At 40.8% G+C, this 24669-nt stretch overlaps 1 protein-coding gene across 4 annotated transcripts; it reads right to left on the reverse strand.

Moving 5' to 3' along the window:
* Positions 1-737: 737 nt before the first annotated feature.
* LOC134088031 (tumor necrosis factor receptor superfamily member 14-like) lies at positions 738-24295 on the reverse strand. 4 transcript variants are annotated; one of them, XM_062541920.1, is made up of 8 exons: positions 24161-24295; positions 22525-22767; positions 22152-22241; positions 9081-9204; positions 6252-6377; positions 5977-6132; positions 3336-3423; positions 738-1124 (listed from the first exon to the last, which is right to left on the reverse strand). In XM_062541920.1, the coding sequence occupies exons 3-8, from the start codon at positions 22170-22172 to the stop codon at positions 971-973; spliced, it is 669 nt and encodes a 222-aa protein (XP_062397904.1). In that variant the 5' UTR covers positions 22173-22241; positions 22525-22767; positions 24161-24295; the 3' UTR covers positions 738-970. The 4 variants fall into 4 exon arrangements, with proteins under 4 accessions (XP_062397904.1, XP_062397906.1, XP_062397907.1 ...); XM_062541922.1 differs by adding an exon at positions 15183-15222 and having other exon boundaries at positions 22152-22767; XM_062541923.1 differs by lacking the exons at positions 22152-22241; positions 22525-22767; positions 24161-24295 and adding an exon at positions 18355-18561.
* Between the last annotated feature and the right edge of the window lie 374 nt (positions 24296-24669).

Genomic DNA, 24669 nt, shown 5'->3' on the forward strand with positions numbered 1-24669 from the left:
GGCTGGTCACCAGCATGACCATCTTAAACCAGCTGTATCCCAAACGACAGGCTGGTCACACCAGCACGACCAGCTTCCTCAGATGGTCACGCCAGCATGTCTAGCTGGTGGCCTAACCAGCTACACCAGCAAGACCAGCAATAAGAACTGTGTTTTGGGCAAAGACCAGCTAAAATCAGCTAAAACCAGCTACCAGCCTAAGCTGGTTTCTTGCTGTTTTTTTCAGCAGGGATTTTAAACAACTTCAGGCCCAGATCTGGATTGAGTATCAAACTGTGCTCATAAATAGGCCTAATGGTTGACAGACGTGTTCCCTGAGCCCATACAATGATTTTCTTTAAAGAAACAGGTCTGGTTTTAATGCAGTGCCATCTGAGGACCATGACCATCCAGTATTGTTTTTCAGCTCTATCCCTATTTCTCTGGATTGTCTGGATATTTTAAGGATATTATGTACAGTAGGGTAGCCTACTGTAGATGTTGAACTCCTCAAATACTTCATAATTTGTTAAGAAGCACTAACATTGCTTCATCATTTGTGCACACAGGTTTACACAGATTACGCAGGTGCTATGGGGTCTTTATTGACCACAGTGAGGACCACCTCTTCGGTTAAACTCTAGTCTACTGATGAACTTGCAGTAACTGGGTGTTGACTGCTAGACAAACAACCCATTGTTCTACTCATTCTGGAATGAGACAATGTGGCAAGACAGACTAGCAGTAGTCACAGAGAATAGAAACCAATGGCATGTTTATTCACAAAAGATCAGGAATTATATCAGGAATTATAGACAATGTAAAAAAATGTAATTTGTGTCAAAATAAATCATTGTAATATAAAAAGTTTTCCAGCCCAAATACTGGAATAATATACACCAAATACACGTTGGTGAAGCTCCTTATATCTGTAACAGCACTAATAAGGCACTAATACCCTGTCTTTACATGCACCATCACAACATACAACTTACGGTTTTCTCCTTACTACTAAAACAACTAAACTAGCACAAGCTAAGGGCAGCACTGCCAATAACAGCATGTGATGACGACGGCGGTTTTCACAGTAAGTGTCCTCTGTGTGTGTTCCTGGCTTCCCCGTGTACTGTCCCAGAGATTCACACCTGATGGGATCAAAACAGCACATTTAAAGGTCAAACCACACCTCTCAAAACCACATTGACATTTCTGCTGGCAGTCTTCAGTCCAGCAGAAATTAATTCATACTCATTTTAACGTGCAGTTGGCGAACGTAAACGAACACCCATGCAAATTTTTTTTTTTATCACATTCAGCAATCATCTCCTCACAACCCACTAGATGTCCATTCTGTGAGTACGCTGTACTACATGAAACACTTGTTTCTGTAGCCCAGGCTCCAACAACTGGAAACAAACAAAGTAGGGGCAGCTTGTCCCCCAAACAAAAACAAAACCCCGGGTGTGGCGTTTCAGAAGGGAAGGGTGAGGTACCTCTCTGGTGTGTTTAATTTGGTCCTTGATCAAAATATGTTTGTTGTTTTGGGGAAAAGCATCTGCTAAACAACATACGTGACTTCCTGCACAATCACTGGCTGCATCTTTAAATACTGATGTACTCTGTGGAGTCGCCAAAAAGGTCACTTAGGGCCCTCTGGTACTCACGCTCGTGGTGAAGCTAAACACAGAAAACCACTTGTGCACTCTTACCGCGTGTGTGAGTGTGTGTGTGTGTGTGTGTGTGTGTGTGTGTGTGTGTGTGTGTGTGCGTGTCATTGTCGGCTGATTTTAAAAGTGTGTGTGTGTGGGGGGGGGGGGGGGGTAAATGAAGGGGCCTTGCAGAGAGGGAGGTTGTTAAGCCCACATATGGTTAAGGATATGATTTAACACCAAATTAACTAACTGGAATTAATAAATACAATTGTTTGTACCGCAGCTTAGTACAGTGTTAGTATTCCTGTATCCCGTACTGTTTTATACCCCTCTACTGCAATTTGCACTGAAAATGTGCAAGGACTTTTATTTTGCTAAGAGTTCTGAGTAGAAAGTTTTCAGCCGATTGGTAACGTGAGTTTTGAGCAGCTAGGTAGAAGTGTCAAATAAACTTCTAAAGCAAACGAGAAGCAGGCTCTACTTTGATGTACTCAAACCATTTGTACAATCATGATCTAACCCAAAATCATAACACAGGCATGACATGTAGGCTAGTCTAAAAATACTCAAGTGGCCCTGGCCTAGACAACAGCCGTTATATGCTCATTTCAGCTCCCCCATGTCTTCCACTTTAGTGCTGCTAATTCCAGCCCTGCTCTCCTTCAGTTGCTAGCTAGCTATTCGAGGCTCATGTTTTCATTACAGTGTCTTTGTTGCCTATACAATGGCAAGTTCAGTTAGTGATGGTCACCATTCAAAGCTTACTAATTAGTCTTGTTAAAATGAGCTTAAATGTGTTTTTAACTAAATTAGATCTAAATAGCATATACAAATGTCTTTGTACAGACGTTTCTTTACTGAGTACAAGGTAACATGTCATTTCATTGCTCTCTCCTTTGTTTTTCTTAAATGTTAAATTAACTCACAGGACTTACCCTGTACACAAAGTTGGATGCTCAATAAAACGTTTGATTTATTAACAACTAAGCAACTGAAATGAATACTAGTTCATTTTCAATCGCCATGCTCGTCTTTCCTGCAGTATGACAACTTCTGATACAGTACAGTTACCCTGCATTTCTGATTGGATATTGGCAGCACAATCAGCTCCACTGATTGGTTCATTGATGACGGCGCCTTTGGGTAGTAGCGCACATACCGTGCGTGTGTGTGAGTGAGTGTGTGTGCAGTGCCGCCGCTCCCACCACACGTATCACGCACTGCGCGTAGGGCACCAACATTTAGCCACTTAGTTTTACTGCAAACTGTGTTTCACTATACGTCGGGAACGTTTACAATTTGACAATTTGCTAACGCCATGTTACATGCAAGAATAGTTCGTTCTGGGCCCTCTCTATCTCTACCGCGTAGAATTATCTAACTGTACTTAGTCCACTTAATTGGGAATGCATCTTGCGCGCAGGAGGGAGAATGGCCAATTCCAGCTGCTTATCATTTTGTAATATAAGAAACGTTTAAAAGGAAATCATTAAGGCAACAAAGACGAGGCTACAGGAGTTTGCGAGGTTATGCGGTTCCAACTGCCATTTTTCAACTCAAATTGGTGAGAGGGCTGTGTGTGCCTGTGTGTGCGTGTGTGTGCGTGTGTGTGTATGTATGGTCTGCAGTTGTGCACTCTTACTGTGTGTGTGTGTGTGTGTGTGTGTATGTGTGTGTGGTCGGTCTGCAGTTGTATACTCTTACCGTGTGTGTGGTCTGCAGGATGCAAATGATCCGTTTGAGTACGTGTCTCCTACACACTCAGCACACACAGCATCAGTGTAGGCAGTGCCTGCAAGAGAAGAGTTATTATAGACCACTTCTAAAAACCACCAGGCAGGGACATGTCATGTGTGACCTACATAGACTGCGTTTACATGCACTTTAGTATTCCGGTTATGAGGCTTATCTCGATTTTGATCATATTCAGGATATACATGAACACAGAGAAACCCGGTTATTAATATCCCTGTTTACATGAGGAATAACAGTATTCCGGTTACCAACAATAAAGTTCCATTAGCACTCCGTATCCCGGTTACTAATGTAATACGTGTTTTGCCTGAGAAACTGGGATAAGGTGTATACATGGAACAGTATCCCGGTTTCTCTGGGAGTACACCACCTAGCATAACCGGAATACTCGTAACCTGGATAAGGGCTTATCCGGGGTTCCGAAATCGGGGTATGATGTTTACATGTGCAAATACAAAACCGGGATACTTCAAAACCCTGATCGTAACCGGGATACTAAAGTGCATGTAAACGCAGTCATAGACTCTGTCAATAAAACTGAAAAGGATGGGACGTTAAACTGATGTCCTGACTCACTGTGGTCATTTAAGATCCACTGACACTGATTGCAGAGAGGTGGTGCATAATGGTTGTGGTAATTGAAGATCCACTGCCACTTATTGCGCATAATTTTATACAGCAGAAGTCATCTAGCAGCAGAACCACAAGGTCTGCCTTAAGAGGGGACTGTGCAGTCCCTCTTAGGTCCAGTTCCTTTGGCCAATTATGCTTTTCTGTGAGAGCCTCTAAACTATGGAACCAATTGCCAGTGCACATTAGAAATTCCACCTCTCATCATACATTCACACACCATCTTAAGGACTGGCTTTTGACCATGCAAAAATGTGAGCACCTTTCATAATACATGGTTGTCTGCCTCTATTAGCTGTCCTGTAACCCTTAGTGTATGTATGATAGTAAGATGGATAGATGGTTATGTTATTGATCCCCTAAGGGATGTATGGCTGTATGGTTATATCTTATGTTTTAATGTTTTAATGGAACCAGTCCTATGGCTGTCTGTTTTATTGTTGTATATCAATTACTGTGTTTTATTGTTGTATATCAATTACTGTGTGATTTAATATGTTCTTTTTTTTAGCCACTTGTGCCTAGTATTAACATCTTGCCAAATGACTACAGTTGATAATTAGCCAGCTGGCTAACACTGGCACATTTACAGTAATGTTGATTAATGTGCACTGTCCTTTAAATAAATAAATGAAATGAAATTAAATGGCTGTGGTCATTTAAGATCCCATGACACACTGCAAGCCAGCTCATTCATGGCTAGGTGTAACCGGCCTAGGTGTAAAGGTCATGTTACTGCTACCCTGAGTGTTTGAAGTAGGCATCCAAACTAAATTGCCACATGGAAACAAGTCAAACCCGTCAAGTACTTTGAAAGGTCACATAGAGAGTTGAAGACTTCACAAATGTAATGCCAAACAACATACATGTTCCAATTTAAACAAGTAGGCCAGCAGGCACTTTGCACGTCTTACTATGTAGGCTAGCTCACCATATCCGTTGGCTTGAACGCTAACAAAATATGGGTCGCTACTTTAGGGGCATGTAAAATTGTGGGTTCCAAAACCAGACCAGTTAACCACTGGTAAATGAAACAGCATGCTCCACTTGCTTAAATAGCCTAATTCCTGAACGTGTTTAGTTTGGCTGCGTATGTGGGGCTTTCGATCATTTCTATTTATATGTCTGTATATCTACTACTGGAACTTTTCCTGCAGCTAACTTAGACACTTTGCCATAATGTTGCCGCCACAGCTGCTATGTGAATCCAAATGTTGAAAAATTCCGCACCTGTCAGTGATGATCGAGGGAAGTATTATGGGTATTGAAAGCGCCCTAATGTCACTGAACAGTTCCATCTCTCTAACATGCTGCTGGCAATGCAGTAAGGCTATAGCAACTCGTTTTGAATCCTCCATGCTCCCGGTGTAAAAACTACACTATTCCGCTGTCAGGCATTTTTAAGCCGTCATTATCTGCCCAGCGAACCTAACACATCGACGGAAATTCTAAATTAGATGTGAACAACAGGTGGCCGTATAAATTCTGCATATGCTTCATGTCTGAAAGTCGAAATTCGATAAGCAATTATCGCAAAACGTGCAGAAAACCTGTCTGAGAATGGCTTTGGGACAGGTGGCATAAATTATTTTGGGGAAAAATGTCTACATCTTCATTTAATAGAATAGAATATAATGTATTTTAATGTCATCACGAGGGAATTTCTATTAGCACAGCATATGATAGACCATATGATAGACAACATAGATAATTAAATATGTGTGTTTGTTTATTTGTATTTGTTTTATCTTAATACATAGACATTTGATGTGAGAGTATGATATATGTCCTTCTGTTTATAATCAGTGTCCCACTAGGGCCATCCTTGTTAAACATGTCTAGAATCGCTACTGGTTACCAGATGGAAAGGACAGCCTACACTGAAACACACTGAATGATAATCTACTCAGCCAGAGACTAGCTAATCTAGGATCAAATAATAATCAAATAATAACCCAACCTGTTTGATTGATGTACTGTCCTGGTGAGCACTTTGTGTGTTCCACAGCTCCTCTGCAGCCATCTTGGATTGGGTCAGTGCAGTAGTGTCCTTCCAGAGGCTCACACAGTGTGTCTGAGATGGAGCTGCACGCCCTCTTCACCTTCAACAGTACACCTGAACCAAACACACACAAACATTACCACTGGGCGCAATAGTGTGAATGAGAATGAGTTGAATGAATGAGTGAATGAGGGCTATGTTGGTGATCAGTGATAATAATGAACAAGACTTACTGGAGTCACATACTGAACAAGAAAAGCACTTGGAGAGTCCATTTGGTACATCAGTGTAGGTAGAGTTTGGACATGGCAGACATGAGGTGCTTCTAAATTCTGTGCAGTCACGTTTCACAAAATATCCTTAAACACAGACAACACATTTGGGCATTAATTAAATTTTTAACATTAACACGTCTCAATTGAATTTTTAAAGGAACATATATTTTGGGGAAATTAGTCCAACCTAGTCCTACGCCAAGGTTAGAAGAGGATACATACTGTACCCTTCTCTTCTCTGAGCAAGCAATAACCCCGCTTGACAACGTTAGCATAATTCACTGAAAGTGAATAGACCCTTTTCACGTGATGTCAGCAGCTGGGTATCAGTTCGTCCGGTAGCAGTAATATACAGTCATAACGTCATTTAACTTTACTCTCAAATCAATGCAGCTACGAGAGCAATGATTGCAAACGATAACTGAACACAACGTTAGTCCTAACGTTAGGAGACCCGTACTATACATAGCAGCAACTTCAGATAGCTAACATGTTAGCACCGAAGATCAAGTTGGTTTGATATTGGATATTCGGATACTCAATGAAAGACCGTTCCTTATTTTGAATCTCTGTCGAATATCCAATATCAAACCAACTTGATCTTCGGTAAAGCTAGCTGAAGTTGCTGCTATATATTAAAGGGATATTCCGCCATTTTTGGAAATACGCTCATTTTCCACCTCCCCTCTAGCAAAACAATCGATATTTACCTTGTTCCCGTTCATCCAGCCATTCTGTGAGTCTGGCGACACAACTTTTAGCTTCAACCTAGCATAGATCATTGAACCAGATTAGACCATTAGCTTCTTGCCTGCTAGCTTCATGTTTAGAAGTGACTAAGATTTCTGGTAATTTTCCCATTTAAAACGTGTCTCCTCTCAAGTTAGAAAGTGCAATAAGACCAACTGAAAATGAAACCTGGCGTTTTTCTAGGCTGATTTGACATGGAACTATACTTTCATCTGGCGTAATAATCAAGGCAACTTGCAAACTACTGGCACTACTACTGCTTACTGTCTATGGGGACTATTTTCAGATGCTGCGTACGATATCACTGCGCCTATGGTACGTTTGCAAGTTGCCTTGATTATTACGCCAGATGAGAGTGTAGTTCCATGTCAAATCAGCCTAGAAAAACGGCAGGTTTCATTTTCAGTTGGTCTTATTTCACTTTCTAACTTGAGAGGAGACACGTTTTAAATGGGAAAATTACCAGAAATCTTAGTCACTTTTAAACATGAAGCTAGCAGGCAAGAAGCTAATGGTCTAATCCGATTCAATGATCTATGCTAGGCTGAAGCTAAAAGTTGTATCGCCAGACTCACAGAATGGCTGGATGAACGGGAACAAGGTAAATATCGATTGTTTTGCTCGAGGGGAGGTGGAAAATGAGCGTATTTCCAAAAATGGCGGAATATCCCTTTAAGGATTAGGCTACTGACTTAACGATAACAAGGAAAATGAAGATAAGAAATACACGTGACAGAGCTGCCAACTTTTCAAAAGACCTTGGAGTGAGATTCTGTCGGGGGTGACAAAAAGTTTTTACCTGTTTCGATCCCGATACTAAGTCAATAATTGTGATTTCGATACTTTTTCGATGCCTTTTTAAAAACAATTTTAGCGTATTTGGTGATTTAATCATCAGTAACCTAATATTGAATATTGTGTGATCATTCACACCAGTGGCCATCTAAGATTCTGCTCAACCCTCCACACCCAGAGAAAATGATAGTCATATATTCTATACCATATATTTTGGAATTCATAACTGTACATATTTTGTTGATAATGTTATATTTTACAATCTGCATAATTACTAGTAGTTAAAAATGTTTAGTCATTTGTGTACTGATTCACTTACTCATAGGCCTATTTTTAAATGGTGTGTAGGCCTAGGTCTAATTGAGTGTGCATTAGGCTGGTGTGTCTAATTGAGTGCCTGTCGCTTTAAGAAATACGTGAGGCTCTTTCTATCTCACGGTTTTACGCGAGTGAAATAAAAAATGCATAACAAGGATATGTGGATGCAATTAATTTTGCTCTCTGTGTCATTAGATAAAATACATGTTCAAAACACTAACAAGTCGAAGAAAATCTTTCAGGGATCATATAAGAGATGAGTGTCATGTTCCTTTATGATTTTAGTGAGCACTATGATTTAGCTCTCTCCAGAAGATTTATCCACACGTTCCAGCAAACAAAACAGTGCAACAAAAGTGCAACAAGTTAGTCTAAAGTTAACATGTAGGCAGGCTAGGGAATGAAGTTCATCCACACAAACTGATATCTTTCAAGATTTTAAGTTTAAGAGAGTGAGTTCTTAATTATAGGCCTATGATTTGTGACAACACTCTCTGACCAGATTGCGATTTTCTCCCGCGGGTGTCTCCTTCTGTCGCAAACTTGGATGTCAGTGGCGCTTCTTAGTGCCATATACCGTTGGGGAGTTTTAAAAGGAACGAACAAGTCTCAGCCCAAAATTAGATTTTGTTTTGCGTGAGAAAATGGATGTGTGGCGTGAGTGCGTGTGTAAACAGGCAAAATCGTGTGTCACACGCCGAAAGCATGAGAGTTGGCAGCTCTGACGTGAAATATTAATCTTACCTCAAGAACTATAACCGTATCACCATAGCTTTTGCTTACGCCAGATGAACTGATACCCAGCAAAGCTTCAAAGCGGAAAGTGTCTGATCTTAGCGTGAAAAGGGCGAATTAAACCAGTTAGGCTACCATATAACTTAGTTAGCCTATTATCTCCCTGTATCTCCCTAATGTGTGACTTACCTGTGACACACATTGGGCAGCACTCCTGTCCAGTTTTATACTCTGCAGGGCCACATGCACTCATCACGACGGCGCAGACAGCATACAGGAGCAAGAGGCAAAACTTCAGCAGGCTTTCAGTAAACTGTAAAAACATAATTTTTACATTAAGGACAAAAGATCACACATAACTTGTTAAAGTTATAACTGTTAACTGCAAACTTTGTCTCCGCTAACTAACCTGCTTTCACGCTGTCTGCTGTCACACTTTTTATAATATATATATATATATATTTCTAAAACGGATAGTTCCGGTCCTTGATTGTGATTGGCTGAATCGCGTTCGATGCCGTTGTAAATATCATGATAAACTCACACCTTGACCGCATTTCGTTCTATAGTAATGCGCTAGCACAAAACTAGCAGTGGCTGCGTCTTGTTGTTGCATGGCAACCATTCATAAGGAGGGAATATATTTCTTGGCGGAAGAAAGATTATCTATGGATAAATCGTTACATTGTCGTTGCTGTGCCTTCGTTTCATGAAATCTTGCTAGATCGACGTAGTAACCGTTTTAGAAAAGCAATAAGCCACTCGAGTCCGTGGGTTATACTGTATAATCGAACAGCTAAGGGGGTTTTAGGCACTCCGCTTCGCGTCGTGCCTAACAACGCCCCTTAGCTGTTCGATTATACAGTATAACCCACGGCCTCTCGGGGCTTATTGCTTAAATAATATATATATATAATACCGTTCAATAAAGTTGTGTTATACTACTAAACTAGAAGGTAAACCATGTGACAGGTGACTTTTAATTAGATGCAATAGTCCTTTGTGAATAGCTTTAATTACGGTACTTCTATGCATGCGTGCTCTGAGGCCTACAGGAATGCCCACAAGTGGTGACGGCATTGTCAAAGGAGGGTCTATAGGAGGCGACGCTCAGATTTATAGGCAATCTAATCTGACCAGTTTTAGTTGCGAGCATAAGATGGTGATATAGCTACGCTAAAACCAGAGAATGTCTAATAAGGGGAGAACGACCACTTGCTGAATACTTCCGCATGGTACTGCAACTAGAGGGCAATCGCGAGCAAGTGGAGAATGAATGGAGGTGAATGGAGTTTCTTCTAAAATCCACTTTTCTCTGGATATCATTTTTTGTGTAGAAATTGCATGTGAAAGGGGGATCAAGGAAAATACACACGGCTGAGTATTAGATTTTATAAGTCCCTTAATTGCTCTAAAAAGCCTTTCAAACGTGTCAATGATGTCATTCATTAGCAGGGTGCTAGTGTGTTATGGGCAACAACGACCAAGCCTGTGAGAAACCAAAGGGCCATAAGTAATTTTTCATTCAACTTTCCACCTATAACCCATATTGAGCTTGCAGAAACTAAAATCCAATCTTCGATTTTAATGACAATCAGGTGAAACAGACCAATTTAGCCGTCTAGCCCCATAGACCCCCATTGTTTGATCACTTGCTCGGAACTGCAGGTACAATGCAGGTACAATGGAGTTAATACCGTAGTTTCCCGACTATCCGCCGCGGTTTATACATTGATTTTGCAAAATTTCTTCAGCTATGAGGTTAATACAGGGGGGCAGTTAATATGGTGTTAATATGGTTTTGTTTCTTTTAACTTGCATAAAACACGGTCCTGCAGCTTATACACAATGCGGCTTATATGCAGGAAATTACTGTAGCGAGTGGACCGGCTCTCCATAAATGGGCTCTGCTAAAACAGAGCACTTTCGTGTCACAGCATACCCTGCCTTTGAGAGCAACATAACTCGCTAACAAACCCACTAATCGAGGTTCGTAGTACACCCACAGATTAGCATTTTTAGCATTCAATTAGCATACAATTCAAAATAGCGTTCAATCCGTTCATGATCAGTTGGTGACTAGACTAGACCACAGCGTATTGTTTAGACAGGTGACAAATTAAGGCATGAGTAGGCTCTTTAGATCAACAGCAGGTCTAATACCTGTCTACAACGTTCTCAGCGCAGAGAAATTACAGGTCTGCCACGGGCGATTCTATGCAAAATGCACACCCATTCTTCTCTGTCGGATTGCTCACGCAAAGTTCTTGTCACACTGATATGCAGTATGCATGCCACTTGACACAGCACCGTCTTAGCTTTCGATGGTATTAGTAGCTTTGATAAATGGATCAGGAGAAAATCAACGTGAATTTAGGCTATGAAATCTAATTATATTTAGGCTACATTCATGCACATTGTGTAACGAGCGAAAAGTGCAAAAAGCACATTATTTTCGGTTGGATTGCTCACGAAGTTCTAATCACACTGATATCACATGATTAGAACTTCGTGATTCTATTTGTAGTAGTATCATTATTAGGGGTGTCACGATTCTCCAAATCCTCGATTCGATTTAATTTTCGATTTTAAAGCCACGATTCGATTCGATTTTCGATCTTTTTTAATTAATGCATTCCACACAGAATGATACTTTGAATGTTTGTGCACACTCTGAAGACACTCTGAAGAGACCCAAGGTTAGTGTTAATGGAATAAGTAGGCTACTTATCAATGTGCATTTTAAGCCTTAAAGTCATTTTGAACTGTAGGCTAACTAAATCGTTTTTTTTACTTGCTAAGTGGAGAAGGCTAAATTGGTGTTAGGCTAACTGACGTGAATGAACGCAAAAATGCTTCCACACCCGTGATTTCAGAGTAACAAGAGGTTGAAGTGCATTTTTTAACTGGCTGCAGCTTAAAATTAGAGGAGTGTTGATGCTGCACCTGTGTGGTTTTGCGTTTTAGGCATACATGCTGGACGTCACGTTGGGGGTGTGGCTGCATTGTCGATTCTACTTTTCAGTTCGAAGTTCGAGATTGAGATGTAATTTCGATCGATTTCGATTTAAAATCGAGATCGTGACACCCTTAATCATTATGTATATAAAGCCGCTTTCTGACAGACGTGTATTTCCGCAATGTTCAGACTTTTTATGGTAGGTTTTTTCCATTGTGCTGTCTGAATGCATATGTCCATATATCTACTACCAGAACTTTTCCTGCTGCCAACCTAGTAGGTTTGTCGTAAAGTTGCCGCCACAGCTGCTATGTGAATGCAATGTGGAAAAAACCCGCACTTGTCAGTGATGATCAAGGGAATTACGTGTATTTAAAGCGCCCGATGTCACTGAACAGTTCCATCTCTCTAACACGCTGCAGGTAATGCAGCAAGGCTATGCCCTCCTCCCGGTGTAAAGACTACACTCCTCCACTGTCAGGCATGCACAGCTGACAGCGCGGCCGCATTTATTAGGCGTCATTATCTGCCCAGCGAACTAAAGCCCAATTGACGGAAATTCTATTTTAAATGTGAAAAACAGGTGGTCGTATACATTTTGCATATATGCTTCATGTCTGAATGTCCGCTACCGTCAGAAAGGGGTCATCCCTATGTTACCCGGGTCCTATGTTCCCATGTTTTCCCTAAAAGGGTTCTATCAGAGAATTTCTAATAAGGGGAGAAGGACCACTAGCGAAATACTTCCGCATGGTACTGCAACTAGAGGGCGATCGCGAGCAAGTGATGAATGAATGGGTGGCAATGGAGCTGAACCCCCCAGTACCACATTTGTCTTTATATAATTTTTTCTCCTGAAATTGCATTAATGCATGCGATGCAGGATAACTTGACTTGACAATTAGCTGACCAATGCAATTTTCTATATGTGTTGTTATTCCTAAAAAACCTTTCAAAGTTTTCATGTCACGTGACACAAGCGAACCACTTTACGGCCATAGACCTAAAAGAAGGTTCAGCTTCACGACGGTCGTAATCGGTCGCGATTGTCGCGAGCATCCATGAGCTAAATGCTAGCATGTTACAGGGAAAACGGCCCATCCTATGAAAAGCAGAAAGGACATGAGTGACTTTTTATTTCATTTCCAGTGGAAAACCTATACTCAGGTAGCTACTACGACAATGTACATTAAGAAATGAAGTTGTCAACTGTGAAAAAAACGAGTTCTAGCCGCTTAGCCCCATAGACCACAATTCATTTATCACTTGCTCGGCAACGCCCCTAGCGGAATTTCAACAGATTGCAGGAACAATCCGGTACAATGGAGTTAATAGGAAGTGGACCGGCTCTCCCTATAGGGGCTCTGGTTCTATGTTCCCCAGTCCCATACAAAGTGGGGAACTTAGGACCCAGGGAACATAGGACCTGGGGAACATACGTACGCTCCCGTCAGAAATGCGGCAAGCAATTATCGCAGAATGTGTGCAAAACCTGTCTGATAACCGCTTAAATCAATGTTTTTTTCTAGTTGTCATTGTAGTTTACTGAAATTGGCTAATTTGTAATCATAATGCCGCCATTTTCAGCAAATTGCCTTGATATCATTTGATGATTTATCACCAGCAAGTTATTGTTTGAGCCCTTCCCTGACCAAAAGACTGAACATTAGTATGGGGAGTCTGCACCTTATTTCTACTGCATGAAGGGGCTATCACATTGCACACGGCATGTGCTGCGCTCACCGCTAGGTTGCTCTTGGTGCCGCTATACTGAGCGCAGCAGCAGACCAGTTCTACCCATTGGAAGTAATGGGTTTCATAGCGCATGCCGTGTGCAATGTGATGGGGCCTTGAGAGGTGTGCTCTCTCGGAGGAGGGCAGTTTCTTTCACTGTCTATTGTCGAGGGGCGGGACTGTCGAGTTCTATTGGCATCGTTCAAATCATGACTCCGTACGCTTGGATAATCCTTCAACCAATCAGACCAACGATCCGGTGCATCTTTTGGATAAGCTAGTTTGCGATTGGAGCCAAAGGTTCCGGCAGGGAACAGGAGATAGATGTGCAGATTTTCTGCCTGAGCTGCCTGGCCAAATCCAAATTCAGGGTTCACCCAGCCTAGTAGTGTAGCATATTACAGTTTTTGCCTATTGCTTACACACTAAAATCACATGCTTAGACCAAAGCTTCAAAACTTACATTTCTTGATGCATACTTGTAAACACTGTACACATTATCAACTTTGCACTTTGTTTGCAATCCTGCAACACACTTATTGCGAAACACTACACAAGTTTTCTTACATTAGACACTTTGTTCAAAAACAAAATCTCCTGCTATCATTGGGAAAACATTTTCAAAATGCACAACTCATCTGGCAATTTAGGCACTTACATACAGCCTTGAAAACTCTTGCACAGAAAACAGAATACCCCCAAAAAATGATCCAGTAATTGTTTTTTTTGCTTTTGTTTCGTTGTATTTGACTTGTGATTCTATTTTTCTTATTTCTGTATAAACTCTGTTTGATTACTGCAGAAATTCTTCTTTTGAGTTGTACAGAAGACAAGGTCTGAGGAAATGACCAAATGAAATAATAGAAACACAAAGACGGCAGTGTTTTCTATAAAGTGCATCAGAGTGTTTATGGTGATATGAAAGAGTAATTCAACTGGTGTGCTTGTGTGTTTAGTTCTGTTGCAAGAATTTCGTGTTTAGAAAGGAGTGTTATGTTTTGATTGCAGTTTTTCATTGTGCCATAGATGTGAGTTGTTTATCCCAGGTGCTATGTTATATAGCTGTGCGTAGAGTTTTGAAATAATGAGCCAAATTCTGCAAAACGTGTGTAAGCAATAGGCAAAAGCTGTATTGAACATGATCTGCAGGGCGAAATCCAATCTCTGGCAGACTGAGCTGGGGTTTATTCTCTATATGTATTGTCACTTTCTCTATCACTTTCACATAAAATGAGAGACTGGCTGCACACTTTAAAAATGACATTTTCTTTTCAAAACGCCAAAAAATTATAGTTTGCAGGTATGATGAAGTTCACATTAATCAACTCAGATCCAAACCACCGCCACACACACACACACACACACACACACACACACACACACACACACACACACTTCTACAATTTTACAGTCTATGATTCTACACTGTGCACAGGTTGAAGGAAATATTGTGAACAGAGCAGCCCATTGGCTATAGTTTATCATGCTCTTCAATGACAGTGCTATGGAATTATGATTCTATTTAGCCTAGTTATACATATAGTTAAGGCAGGAAGTGTTGCAATTTGCAAAGTCAAAATTCAACAACATTGCCTTACCATATGCACTCAGATGATGTCATGATCTTCTGAAGGTTATCTTGCACAAGAGAACAGCATTTGAAGCAAAAACGGGAGGAAAGTCAAAAGAACAATATCCATGCACAGTTCAACTTTCTTGCAGGTCATTGCAGCAATTATTCAAAGTTTAGTAGATCAGTTAGCCTAACCAAACGTTAGGGGTGTGACTATGAAAGCGCGAAGCTTGGCGCCTAACTGAAGCGTTCGTTCAAACATATCTGACAACAAGAGCGCAAAAACCAAAGATCCAGAAAGATCCTTTCTCAACCTTCTCTGCTAAAACGGTTAGCCAACTACATATCTGGTACGATTTCAGGAAACAAAGGCACAATAACGATAAAGGTGATTCATAAAGAATCATTCTTCTGCCAAGAGATGTAGGCTATTTCCTAATTCAATGTCAGCTCATGTAATAGGCTACTACGAGTTTAGTGTTGGGGACGAGCGCCCTCGCTCGTCCATGTTGGCTAAAGCATGTCTAGAAGACTTAAAATAAAACGACTTGATTTAAAATGGTCAGGCTGCTATTGAGGCAAAAGCCAAATATCCAACAACCCTGTTTGCCCCCTTTACCATTCAAGGCCTAATGGTTCATTGGTCCAAGCTTTCAAGGTAAAAAAAAGTTCCCTCCTAGACACACAAATTGCAGAGAATATGAGCTTATAACATCTTGTAACATCCTCTGTCCCTAATGCTGTGAAGGTGCTAAATAGGCCTAGGCTACTAAAGACACACATACGAATAGTAGGCTATTGTCAAGTATTTTAAATAGGCTACTATTTATTTATTTATCTATTTATTAATTTATTTATCACTTTTGTAAACCCAACCAATGTAATGTCACTTTTCATGAAATGTAGTGAGTGTGTTGTCTGTCTTGGCTATGCACTGTTTGTAATGTCCTGTCTTTCATGTATCCTTGTATTGGTGAAACCGAAGGCAAATTTTCACAATCTGTGGACAATAAAGTTTTCGTATTCGTAAGCCTAAAATGGTATGAACATGCACTCTTACCACTTATTGACCCTGATAATGAGATCATTTTAAAGTTCTTGAGACATGAATGAATACTTGTCATAATAGGCTATGTGAACAAAACAGTTTGCATAGCCTATTCATGACAATTCCAGCATATCTACCTTCAATCTATCTATCTATCTATCTATCTCTCTATCTATATAAAGGTCCTTTTTTAGTCTATCCAGTTTATTGACGCAAATAAATCCCTACGAATTTGTTTAAAACTGAAAGTTGACAGACGTGGGAGGGAACATTTTACCTTGGCAGCTTGGACCAATGATTGCACAATTCCAACTGAAAACACTTCAGTGTAGGACACTCATGTGTTTCCTTGCATATCGGGCCTTCCACCTCCCTCCTCGGTCTTGTCTCCTCTTACAATTAGACGAATGAGATGTCCTCTATGAAGTCGGACTTTGAAATTTTTTCCGGGGCACGCTCCTGTGGAACCTATGTGCTGCTGCCCCAATCTGGTGGATTCCTACACTGCAAAAAATGAAATCTAACCAAGTGTAATTATCTTATATTAAGGTAAATAATCTATTTTGTATTGTTTTAAGTGTGAAAATACTTACCTAGTGATCAGTGATCCATTTTGAACTGCTTGCCCTTTTCTGGACCTACTTTTGGACTTATGTTTCTATGTTTTTTCCAGAAAGATAATTTTTCAAACTTCTCTGCTAAAACGATTACTATATTTGGTACGATTTCAGGAAACAAAGGCACAATAACGATAAAGGTGATTCATAGACAATCATTCTTCTGCCAAGAAATGTATTTCCTAATTCAAATGTCAGCTCATGTCATGTAGGCTACGAGTTTAGTGTTGGGTATAGGCTACGAGCGCCCTCGCGAGTCCATGTTGGTTAAAGGTAGGCCTATACCAGACTATGCTAGCCTGACGAGCCAGACCCACATCAAGATGTAGGGTCTGGACACTCACCGTAGACAGGGCGCAATCGGAGGGGTGGGATAAACAGTTGTCTTTCAAATTCCCTCCCCGCAATAGGATAACGCTAAACGAATCATCTTCTTGTTTTCAAGTAGCAGGATGCGTAACCTTCCCTCTCCACGCAGTAGGATAACGCTAAACGAATCATCTTCTTGTTTTCAAATAACAGGATGCGTTACCGTCGGAACTTCTGGTCGCATGTCAGTCACCATTATGTTAAGCCCACCCACCGACTCTATACACGCTGTGATTGGAACGCTGGTGCTGGGGGTTCTCAGCTCCCTGGCTCAATGGATCGTGCCTAGACTGCCCCGCCAGCCAAATTACATTTGCTGCCGCTAGGGGCGTCTAGATTTCTAGGCTAAGACTATGCAGGATCGGCGATTTCATCGCTGGTCTCGCTTTCACTTTTCATTTTCGCTCGTTTTATGCTTGCATATTTCTTTGCAGAGCTTCCCCTACAGCTTTAGCGTGTATATTTTACAAAACTCCTCAATTGGTTAGTCTGCCGAGACTTTACATGACACGTCCTGGAGTAGAGCATGGGTGCGTGCCCGAGGTCTCCTGAAGTTGTTCGTTCGACCGATAATGACTCATTTAATCATATAACAGTATGGAACGAATTGATTAACTGAAAAACGTTGCATGTCAAGAAGACTACAAATAAAGCGACTTGATTGGTCAGGCTGCTATCGAGGCAAAAGCCAAATATCCAACAACCCTGTCTATCCCCTTTACCATTCAAAGTAATGGTTCATTGGTCCAAGGTAAAAAAGTTCCCTCCCAGACACACAAATTGCAGAGAATATGAGCTGAAGCCTAAAATGGTATGAACATGCACACTTCCAACTTATTGACCCTGATAATGAGATAATAGTTCGAGACATTAATGAATAGCCCACCTGTCATAATGCGTGAACAAAACAGTTTGCATAGTTCATGGTAGGCCTAATTCCAGCATATGGAGGTCCTTTCTTGGTCTAGTTTATTGACGAAAATAAATCCCTACAAATTTGTTTGAAACTGAAAGTTGACAGACGTGGGAGGGAACATTTGACCTTGGCAGCTTCCTTGGACAAATGATTGCACAATTCCATCTGAAAACACTTCAGTGTAGGATAGCCTACTTGTGTGTGTTTCCTCGCATATCGGGCCTTCCACCTCCCTCCTCGGTCTTACCTCCTCTAATAGATGAATGAGATGTCCTCCATGATAGGACTTTGAACAATTTTCCGGGGCACGCTCCTGTGGAACCTATGTGCTGCTGCCCCAACCTGGTCTGTACGGATTCCTTGTTTTGCCTTGGATTGGATTTTTGAACTGCTCACCCTTTTCTGGACCGACTTTTGTGTTTGGAACCAGGACTTCTGTTTCTATGTTTTTCTTCTGTTGGACAGATCTTCTGTGAGATGTAATTAAGACTTGAAATTACAGTTTTTCACAGTTGCTCAAACACTAAACCCCATTCTCTGAATCAAATTCTCAAATGCCTGAACACATTTATTGAATTATTCCCTTTTTTGGCAAAAACCATAGACTACTTTCACCCACTTTCACCCATTTTACCAAACTCATTAACCCTTTTTGCAAAACTGTGAACACATTGTGCATTCTGATGCACTTCTTAATTATATTGATAACCAAATAACGCAGAAGTTGAACACAATTAGTGCACAGTTGTCTCTATTTGAACACTACCACTCAAAATTGATAACACTTCTGTCTAATGATGTGACAACCAATATAAGTCAGTTCAGAGTTGACAGAGACACAGGGGACAACAAGTGTGTGTTACAGTAGAAGTGGGGTACAAGGAAGAGGAGGGTGCAGGTATGAAGAGGATGAAGAGAAAGACAGAGAGTCCCAAGAGTTGCAATACTGTAAATGATGATATTTGGGCAACAATCATTGACCATGTTCTGATTCATGGAATGCCAATGGGAGAAGCAGGACTTCATGTCCAACCCAACATCAGTGGTTTCTCTGTGGCGTCAATAATCCAAAGATTCAGACTACAGAAGAGAAATAGCGTAAATATCCATTATCATACAGTTCAGTAATCACTGAACATCCACTGTTACACACTTACAGTACTACCCTTTGAGCTCAACTCTGAGGGCCAGATGTACTAACGTTTTGCGCCTATTTCAGGCGTAGCGTGCGCGTAAAAACATGGGGAGGATATGTATTAACAGGCCGCAATGAGAGAAACGCGCAGACTGCCTGCCGTAGGAGCTGAGAATGGCTATTTGCGTTTTTCCGTGTCATGCATATTAATTCCTGGGCGGATCAGCTGAAAATGGGTGTAACGCGCAAGTACAGGGGAGGAGAGGTGCTATTAGCGATTGATTAAGTATTCCGCCATATGTATGAAAACAGCGCACGTCTATTTTGCGTCGAAAAACTTCCGCCTGCTAAAAGCAGGTGTAATCCAAATTGCGGTTGACTGCTTCTCTTAGAAAAACGTTTACAGACAGCTGAATCAGTATTCAGAGCATCAGTTTTCTTCATTGTACTATGTCAAAAACAACCTTAACTTTCGTTTGCCTCTGTAATATCGTATTGTCTCTTTCACGACATAGCCCTTCTCAATCTGTTAGACTCTATTTTAAGTCATAGCCCTGGTCTACGTGTAGTAAATAGTTCAAGTATTTTTTTTAGTGGATTAGTAGAACTACTAGGCCTACTCTGTCTGTCGCTGCTCGTTGACATTTCTTTGTATCATGTATGATCGCTAAACTTTGATTCTTTTTCATGTTGCAATATTCAACTGCGCTTGTCGTTCAGCTCCGCACAGCGCAATTGGCGTTGTACAGGGGGCGGGAACGGGCGGTGTTGGACGCACTTAACGTAATGAAGTGACAGCTTAGTAAATTCCACGCAATATAGTAAAGCACAGCGTTCGCATTCTGCGCATACGAAAACTCGGTATTAGCGCTGTCTTAGTACATCTGGCCCTGAGAGAGTGAAAGAGCTGAGTTATCAGTATGTCCAAGTAAGTCTAAATTTAGGCACAATACAATATTACAGTATTGCATACTTACAGTACTATCAGAGTCTGTGGCATCACAGTACAAATCATATTCAGTACAGTATTGGCCTGTCTTTCTGTTCACTTACAAAACTATTGATTTATATCTTCATATAGGTTAGAGGATATGAGTAGAGAGTGATATAAGTCCTTATTCTTTATTTTCATTCTGATATTTTATTTTTCAAATTAGAATGAATACAATTCCTCCGGGAGCCATAAACCCTGCCCTGAAAACTGTGTCTTCCATTGTTTGGTGTATTGTCTTATCACTGCTCTGCAGGAGTGTAATTTTGCCTGATGTGTTCAATGATTTGAGACCATTAGTTAGTTTTGAGCAAAGTTAAAAGTGTTTTGAGGTGATTGTTCAGTTTTGCAACAAGATTGAAGGGTTTCGAGAATGTAGTTTGAGAAATGAGTTTTGTGTGACAGTTTTGAGAAAAAGGTAAAGAGTTCTGAAAAAGGTGTTCTAGCAATTGTGAAAAACTGTAAGACTTAGTGAGCCTGTGTGCTTTAGTTTTGATTCTGGGAAAATAAACCCTGTTGAACCCTTATTCCTGTGGTCACTTGCAATTGTGCTCATCCAGTATTGTATAGGCATATCCGACTCTAATATTGGTGACACCCTTTATTGAGGGGCAATTCTCTAATTACTATTGACTTTGTAGCCCATCTGTGACATGCTATAGGCTAGAATTAACATGCAGGTCTAAAAGTGCAGTGCAATCACAATTGCAAAGGCTGCCATATTTCATGCACAGTAAGTGTGTTCACATGATTTTCATATTCATGTCACCCTCCCCAGGGGTGAAATGGTAAAATAAGAGGGGGGTAAACTATGAATTCTGTGTGTGTGTGTGTGTGTGTGTGTGTGCGTGCGCAGGGGTGAAATGGTAAAATAAGAGGGGGGTAAACCATGAATTCTGTGTGTGTGTGTGTGTGTGTGTGTGCGTGCGCAGGGGTGAAATGGTAAAATAAGAGGGGGGTAAACTATGAATTCTGTGTGTGTGTGTGTGTGTGTGTGTGTGTGTGCGTGCGCAGGGGTGAAATGGTAAAATAAGAGGGGGGTAAACTATGAACTCTGTGTGTGTGTGTGTGTGTGTGCGTGCGCAGGGGTGAAATGCTAAAATAAGAGGTGGGTAAACTATGAATTCTGTGATCACGGTTGGTAGACTGCGCCATGCAGTATCGGATGTTGTTTGACGATGCTATTGTCCAATATGTATAACAGTGGTTCAGTGATGACTGTATATTGGGAATGTGGATAATGCAGTGTGTGTTTTTTAATGATTACTTGCAATTGGTAGAATAGAATAGAATAGAATATATACTTTTTTGATCCCGTGAGGGAAATTCAGTTCTCTGCATTTAACCCAATTTAACCGAATTAGTGAACACACAGCACACAGTGAACACACAGTGAGGTGAACTCTCCTGAGAGGTGAATAAACTTTAATAAGAGCTGGATAAACTCTAATAAGAGCTGATAAACTCTATCTCTGAACGTTTAGTAATGAGGTGTAAAGGTATACACGTAGCCTATTTGTATTGAACTTTTTAGGTACAGGACTTTACGTGTATACCAAACGCACTGTAAAAAATCTAACAAAGTGTTATGGATCTTATAGTAAGATTTTAAAAAAAATGTAATTAGTGTTTTTAGTATGAAGAGTTATACCCACACTCTCGAAAAGATCATTTTGATTTTAAGAAGACTTTAACTTTTCTTTTAAGGAGTCTTATCAAGACAAATTTACTCAACACATGGCAGAAAAATCAGTAATTTCCCCACATGCTTGGACTATAACATCTAGCAACAACCAGTGTCCCAATCACTCCATTTAAGCCATATATCTTCATAATGTATTACATAAAGTGATTCTCTCTCTATTCATATCAGTAGAACACATACTATTACATTATATTATAAGTAGGATATACTTACATCATTGGTCATCCCCTGCATGTGCCCTTGTGCATGGGAGAAAGACTGAGAAAGTAGGCGCGTTCAAGTTGGCTGCGCAGCACAAAAACTGCGCAGCACAAGATGCACGTGGTTAAAAATCTGTCCACGATGGTCTAGATGGGTGTGTTTTCGACTCGGCAGTCGGTATCACATGGCCTCAACTTATCGCGGGAGCAAGGCGTGACCAGGCAGCTGCTGAGCAGCAGAGCAGCCGCTCTGGAGGTACTGCGGAGCGCAGCGGAGCCTAGACCCTGCCTTCATGACGTCAGGTCTTTGCCCTAATTGGCTTTTACATCCCTGACGTATGTGCAGGTGTTTAGATGCCTCCCCATATCCACAAGAGTCCGTGCGGGTCCGTGCCTCGTGATTCGTCACATGGTCAAGTCTAGCCAAGTCTACACTACGGGAAGTAGAGAGTGTACAACTTCATAGCAGCGTTTGTATCCCCTCCCCTGCTGCCACCGGCAGCTCTCGTTGCTGCAAAAGGTCATTTGGAGTTGAACTTGAACACGGCTCGATTTGTCAGGTGACATACTTCCTTCCACGTGGCCTGCTCTCCGTGTGCAGCACGCTTCTTTTGCTGTCACTATGGCACCTATAAGTAGAACAGGAGCACATGTTAATGGAGGAGGCAGCTGTGGCCTACTGGTTAGGGCTGAAGACTTGTAACCCAAGGCTTGCTGGTTCGATTCCCGACCAGGATGTGGGCTCCTGCACTGCTCTCCCACGTCCACATCCATGGCTGAAGTGCCCTTGAGCAGGGCACCTAACCCCTCACTGCTCCCCGAGCACCACTGTGGCAGGCAGCTCACTGCTCTGAGTTAGTGTGTGTTTTTGTTTGCTGTGTGTGCTCACTAATTTATGGATTGGGATAAATGCAGAGACCAAATTTCCCTCACGGGATTAAGAGTATACTTATACTACACATTTTACAACAACCCAATTTGGACCCATAATTAAATCAGGTTATAATATCATATTATAATGATTAAAATGTCTTTCAAAGCATCCATAAGTTAAGTTAAACAACTTGCGCAAGTCAGGAATTGAACTCACAACTTTTAGGCTACTGCAAACTATAACCCAGCTTCTTAACCACTACACTACCACCACCTTCTACAATATCACTTCTAGGTATCCCAATCGTTTTTTGTGAGATCTTGATTATGTTTCTGACCCAGACCTGATTAGATCTAAAAACAAGTCTGCCTCTGCAAGTGAGGATGGACAGTAAGCATTATGTCCCAAGAGCCGACGGTTTACAGTGATTTTAGAACAGCTGAATTAGGAAAGCATTGTTCTTCTGCTGAGCTCACAACATTTGCAAAGCAACACAGACACAACAACACCGTGTTTGTTTGTCATGGATGAAGTTTTGACAATCAAGGATCTTTGGTAGCAGTTTTCTAAAGATCAGCCATTATAATCCAGGACTGGAACTGATATCTAGACCTTTTCTCTCATTACAATAAACAGCACTCAAATCATATCATATAATTCATGTAATTTAAAATCTCATAACACGCCTTATGTCCATAGGCTACTTTGGATGAGGGTGCCTGCTCACTGCAAAAAAATGCTTGTCTAATACAATCTAACCAAGTGTTTTATTCTATCAAGATAAAAAAAAACTAGTTTGTATTGTTTTATTTGACTTAATTTAAGAAAAGTTTGTCTTATTCTAAGTCAATTCTTCCTGAAAGCAAGCAAAATATCTGCCAGTGCAGTAAGTCAATTTATCTTGATAAGACTCCTTAAAATAAGTCAAAGTCTTCTTAAATTAAGTGAAATGATCTTTTGAGAGAGCGCTAGGTACGTATTTTCCTACTTAAAACAATACCAAATAGATTATTGATCTTAATATAAGATAATTACACTTGGTTAGATTTCATTTTCTGCAGTGAATAAATGCAATTAAGAAATGTGATATTCCAATAGATTTGCCTTCTTTATACCAAAACACGAGAAAAAGTATAAAGGCTACTCACATCTCTGTGTCCTCTGATGCTTCAAAGGAGAACTGTTTGAGGAAACTGTTCACATGTAACATTTCCTGTGAAACACGTGTGCTTTGTACTTGAACAACAGCAACTTTTTTTTCCAAAACAAGTGCTTGAGTGAGGTATATAAACACTTCCTTGTCTCTGCTTGCTTTCTGTCTTTTTCTTTCTTTCTCCTATAACGGAACCATAACCTAGGCGCCACCCTTCAAATGCACCCCATTGGTTGATAATGTGGTTTTCTGCGGGCTTATTGTATCTTTCCAGTTTCCATTTTACACATCAACACACCTGTAGATAATGAATGGCTGCTGTTGGCACATTTAGTTGTGGAATATTGAAGTGTAATCCTATACTCTCTCTCAGCCTTGTGGTCTTCTCACCCAGTCCTCTGTGTTTCTAACCCCCTGTTCCTCTAAATGAGAAGAATGAGAAATGGAATTAATGCATGGAATTAGAGTCTGTAGCATGAATGTAACTTGCTTCCATATGCTCTC

Source organism: Sardina pilchardus, chromosome 7 (assembly GCF_963854185.1).
Source record: "Sardina pilchardus chromosome 7, fSarPil1.1, whole genome shotgun sequence".
Taxonomy (NCBI): domain Eukaryota; kingdom Metazoa; phylum Chordata; class Actinopteri; order Clupeiformes; family Clupeidae; genus Sardina; species Sardina pilchardus.